At 40.6% G+C, this 5,193-nt stretch overlaps 1 protein-coding gene across 1 annotated transcript; it reads right to left on the reverse strand.

Moving 5' to 3' along the window:
- Positions 1 to 265: 265 nt before the first annotated feature.
- G6PC1 (glucose-6-phosphatase catalytic subunit 1) lies at positions 266 to 4,351 on the reverse strand. The gene is made up of 5 exons (XM_040437620.1): positions 4,021 to 4,351; positions 3,394 to 3,503; positions 3,002 to 3,110; positions 1,823 to 1,938; positions 266 to 1,465 (listed from the first exon to the last, which is right to left on the reverse strand). The coding sequence occupies exons 1-5, from the start codon at positions 4,248 to 4,250 to the stop codon at positions 957 to 959; spliced, it is 1,074 nt and encodes a 357-aa protein (XP_040293554.1). The 5' UTR covers positions 4,251 to 4,351; the 3' UTR covers positions 266 to 956.
- Between the last annotated feature and the right edge of the window lie 842 nt (positions 4,352 to 5,193).

A 5,193-nucleotide genomic window follows, 5' to 3' on the forward strand; every position in this document is an offset into this window, starting at 1 on the left:
AACAATAAACTATTTTTGTATCAGAGATGGAATGGGCATAGTATTTTTTAACTGGATGGTACTTAGCACCAGTGGCGTAGCTAGAAATGACTGGGCCACACAGCACATTTTTGAATGGGGCCCCCCTCATACAGTAATTCTTTTGCAACCCCTTCCTTTCATGCCGCCCAATTCCTGTGGCTACTAAAGATCGCTCTTTCAGACCAGGCCCGGCAGCTGTTCCATACGTTTTCTACACTGTCTATACTGTCACTGTATATAATTTCATTGTGTAATACTGTTGAGGGGGCCCTGACAAAATCTTTTAGTCCTCTTCCTCCTGGATGGGCCCCTTCTGGGTCAGGGCCCCAAAGCAGCAGCTTACCCTATAGCTACGCCCCTGCTCAACACCTTTTTAGGAGGCAAGCAAAAGCTTTTATCAACCATTAGTGTTGTCACGGCTTGCTCAGTTTTTTTGATGCAAAAAAATTTAAGATAATTGTACAGGGTAAGAAAGATATGGCTGCATTCTTCCAGAATCTGTGCCACACCTGTTTATATGGTATTGCAGTCCAGCTCCATGGAAATTAAATGGGCTGAGCTGCAATAGCACCATTTCTAGAAGAAAGAAGCCATATTTCTGTAATCCAGGACAACTTCTTTGAGCCTTAAATATGGAATTGAATTGTAGCCTCCATTATTTTCAATGCAACAAGTCCTATACCTTGGCTGATCTTGACAGTAGAGCAGCCCTATACAAAAACATCAGTCTTTTTGTGATTCCCTACTAGAAGTTCCTTGAAGTCCCTACTTGAAGTTCATTCCATAGCTTGACCTTTTTTCCTTCATAGAAATTCTGTAGTCACTAGTACAGGAATGTATTTTCCTTGTAATCTTTTTAATTACATGTGTGGTAGAGGACAACCATCTTGGAATAGTGTCCTGTAAATGTCCAATGTAAAATGTGCAGTTGACTCTTATAGAATCTTCTCTTTCTTGTTTATAATGTGGGATATACAATATGGAACAATCCCTACACAGGTTAAGGGAACAGCAGCACTTTTGCAGAAGGAAAGGAGGTAGAAGACCATCTCAACATTTGTAGGTGGCTTGAAGCTGTCAAAAATATGGAGTACTAACAGAGATGTTGCCATACAGCAGAGACGGAATGGGAACTGCCTTGAAAGTTTCCCTTGACAACTTTCCTTATACATTTGGGAGTTGAGCGCCAGGCCTAATCCAAAGAGGATACCAAGATTCCTCAGCAATCCAGCAAAAGGAGTGGTGTCGATGTGGATCCATTCAGGGCGGTCACACCATCTCTTGGCCTTCTCCAGTGTCCACAGGAGGTCCACTCCCACTGCTTTCAAGACCAGATAGAAACCCAAAGCAAAGGAGAACAGGAATAGAGTGGTATATACATATCTCTTTAAACTGGCCTTGTAGATGTATCGAACATTTCCAAAAACCTCAGCTACCAGCATTCCTATAATAAGAAAGAACGGTACAATTAGCGGTCAAATTCATGAGTGACTGATTTTTTTAAATATAAAATGTGTTTAAATATCGAAGGTGGCTGTAGATGTTTTGGATGGCAGTTAACATGGTCATTCTCTTCATGTTAGGTCCATGACAGTGTAGAAAGATGAGCTTACAGACAGTTTGGGCGCGACTTATTTTTGGAGAAATAAGAGTTCATATAGGGAAAAGTGAACATGTCTGATCTGCCATCTATCATATACATAATTTTGAATGATATCTCTCTTCTTTATGCATGGGTTATGCTGAATTGAGCTTCTCCTAAGTAGGAGGTGCTGGAAGCATTAGGCACTAAAATACCTACCTGATATGACTCCACACACAACCTGATGGGGAAAGTGAGCAGCAAGGAATATTCGTGATAGACAAACGCAAATCTGGACAACCCAGAATCCAGCCCACAAAGCAGCCTGAAGACATCTAGAAAAGAGAAAAAAAAGTAATAAACACACTAAAATAAAATTATAAATCTATTTGTCCACAATTAGATTTCTATCTCTCTATCTAACATCTATCTAATACATATTAAATCTATTTATTAGATATTACATTTGTCTATTACATTAACCTATCTAATAGATATTAAATCTATCATCTATTTCTCTGGTCTCATAGGTCTGCTGCTTTGGGATAACATTTGATTCTGCCCTCTTCAAGTCACACATCCAAACCTTTACCACCACCTTCATAATATTAAAACCGTGCTGCTCACCAGAGAATCCACTCAGGTGAGCAGTGCGGTTTTAATAGTATGAACATAGGAATTCAGTGTGAATAGAACCCACCACGCCTGAAACCTGCAGCGCTCAAAGTAGGATTGACTATTCGGAACTGACTTTCTTATATTTCTTACCACCACCTGCAGGTTTTAACTCAAGAACATCTCTCGTATTAGCTCCTTCCTTACCTGAGTCAAGTCAAAGGCTATCGTATGCCCTCGTCATCTGCTTTCTCTATGGCCTCCCATTTAACACTTTTTCACCCCTCCAATTCTCCAATCTATCTTCAACCCTACTGCCCAGTTAATCCAACTCTCCCCTTGTTTCTCCTCTTCTGCTGCCCTCTGCCACTCCTTTCACTGGCTCCCCGTTGCCCAGTGAATTCAAAATACTAACTACTATGTATAAGGCTGTCCACAATCTGTCCTCTCCTTTCATCTCTGATCTGCTTTCTAGATACATCCCGACACATATTCTCTGATCCTGGAGCTCAGTACCCGGGCATACCAGACTCTCTCCAACAACTGAACCTTCAATAGCAACCTGAAAACTAACCTTTTCAGGAAAGTCTACCACCTGCAATAAGCATGCTGCCACTACACAGCCAGAGGAGCAGATTTTTTCCTCACCTACAGTGTCTTTACCTTAGAGACTATCTATCTATCTATCTATCTATCTATCTATCTATCTATCTATCTATCTATCTATCCTTACTATTTATTACATTTAACCTTTATCATCATCAGTATGGTTATATTAATTACCTGCTTTTAAAAGTGATTGAATGTTTCTTGTTCAACAAGATTGTAAGCAGTGAGGTCACCATTACATAGTAGACTCCAGCTGAACCCATGGCATGACCTGAAGGACTTCCTGAGAGAATACATTTTTTATATTATTTACATGATATATTCAGAATTTACAACATTCAAATATCCTGACATATAGATTAAGACATCTACGTAAGAGGGTTTATTTGAGTATACCAGTATTATTTTGGTAGAATAAACATAGCACATTTGTGTATGATGTGATCTAATAACTGGATATAGTATATGTGTAGTGAAGGGCTTTGCAATTGCAAAAGACCTGTGTATCGTCTATTTGCTGTGAGACACAAGACACTGACATGGAATCTGAGATGAGATTTTCTCACCTGGACCAGTCTCACAGGTAACAGGAAACTGCTGGATGGTGGGGGCAGTCATATTGTTGTAATATTCAGTGTCATGCACCCACCAGTATGGTCTCTGGCCAAACAGAATCCTAGAGATAAAAAAATAATGGTTTATAAGCCGCAAGTAATTATCTAAGAATCCTATAGATGACTGTTAACATAATATTGTCTTCAGATGAGACACCTGGCACAGACTAAGAAGCTGGAACCCCCAAATGGACAAGTATGAGCTTGACTAATGAAATACTGATATGAGATAGGCTACTAGATAGATAAAAAATAGATGATAGATACAACAATAGCAGAACTGGATTGAAAAAGTAAATATAAGGTAGAAGCCTGAATCAAGAATCCAAAACGCTCCAGGAGGTACAAAAATAAAGTTCTTGTTATTCACCCAAAATGGTTGCAACCATTTTTGGGTGAACAAAATAACTTTATTTTTGTACCTGCTGTAGAGTGCTGCCATTTTTTAGCACGATAGATAGACAGACAGACAGATACTGTAGATAGACCTGACCCATAAACACAATTTGAAGATAGGTAGATAATAGACAGATCCTTTTATGAGAATAATATCATACATAACTTCTCTGACATACTCACCACTTGAAGACAAGGTTGAGCCAGTCCCCGATCACTGCCACCCAGATGAGTTTGATGCCCACTGATTCACAAAAGTGGAACCAGATTGGGAAGAAAACAAAGAAAGTATTTCTTAGATCAGCAGCAAAGGAGATGAACATGAACCAGTCTTGGGAACCCTTGTAGTTCATCTGGAGGTATTGGACCATTTGGACTCCAGAGTGGTAGAGAGCATCCATCCCGGTCTCCATCTCTTTGTTGAGCTCTTAGAAGGTTGTTTACTTGCTTTGAGTCTCTTCATCTGATTTCTTGCTGCCTGCAGCTGCCTATTATATGGTCTGCATCTCAAGCCAGTCACTGTGATCTTTGACCCCCATGAACATCCCCGTAACAACACATTGTTGACAAGATTACATGGATGACGCAGGTAGGGGTAGGGAAAAATGCTGTTGACCAGTGTCATATTACTGTGAAAAGATGAAGAAATGGTGAAAATAACCTTGTTGACTATGGAGAGGGCAGAGTCCACCTATTAAAGGACGTCAGAATGCCGGTAGTGCTGAAAATGCTTAGCTATTAGGTGATACTGCTGTTCTTGTCTGTTTGTTCATGAAATTAGAAGGTAATGTACCTGTCTGGAATGAATTATATTGAATTTTTAACTTAGTCCTTGTCCACTGATATTCATTAGCTGGCAGAAAATACTACTTCTGTTCTATGTACTTATGCATACATTATCCATTACATCAGCTGCAGGTTTTCATTATATATTGAATTCTTGGTCAACCTCTGTGGTATTATTTGGACCAAGACTTAGTTTCAACAGTGCATTCTTGGATAGTTGCTCCTTGCATATTGTTGAGTTTTGTAAAGTACTGTACTGCACAGGGGTATTCAGCTTGGGCCCCTCTTCCCCCAGTGCTTTGTGGCAACAGGCAGGGGTGCACCTAGCCTTTCTGCTACCTGAGGCAACAATTGAAACGGCCCCTGTGCCAAATTTTCAACCTAACCTCTTCCGTCCAGGTCTACTGTTAAATACTTACAGTACTTGGAAAACATTACATACAGCCAGGGCTTTTTTTCTCAGAGAAAAGGTGGTGGAACTCACCCCCCCTCCACTGGCCACGCCCCTATCCACCCCTAGGACCGCCCCCTACCCACCCCTAGGACCGCCCCCTACCCACCCCCTAGGAC

The sequence above is a fragment of the Bufo bufo genome, chromosome 6, assembly GCF_905171765.1.
Source record: "Bufo bufo chromosome 6, aBufBuf1.1, whole genome shotgun sequence".
NCBI classification, from domain to species: domain Eukaryota; kingdom Metazoa; phylum Chordata; class Amphibia; order Anura; family Bufonidae; genus Bufo; species Bufo bufo.

Excerpts from the sequence above, each read along its gene's own strand:
- G6PC1 (XM_040437620.1), bottom strand. The coding sequence starts at position 4,250 with ATGGAGACCGGGATGGATGCTCTCTACCACTCTGGAGTCCAAATGGTC. Across the intron at positions 3,504-4,020 it reads CTCAACCTTGTCTTCAAGTG|GATTCTGTTTGGCCAGAGAC; the intron begins GTGAGTATGTCA and ends TTTTATCTCTAG. Across the intron at positions 1,939-3,001 it reads TCAATCACTTTTAAAAGCAG|ATGTCTTCAGGCTGCTTTGT; the intron begins GTAATTAATATA and ends TCTCTTTTCTAG.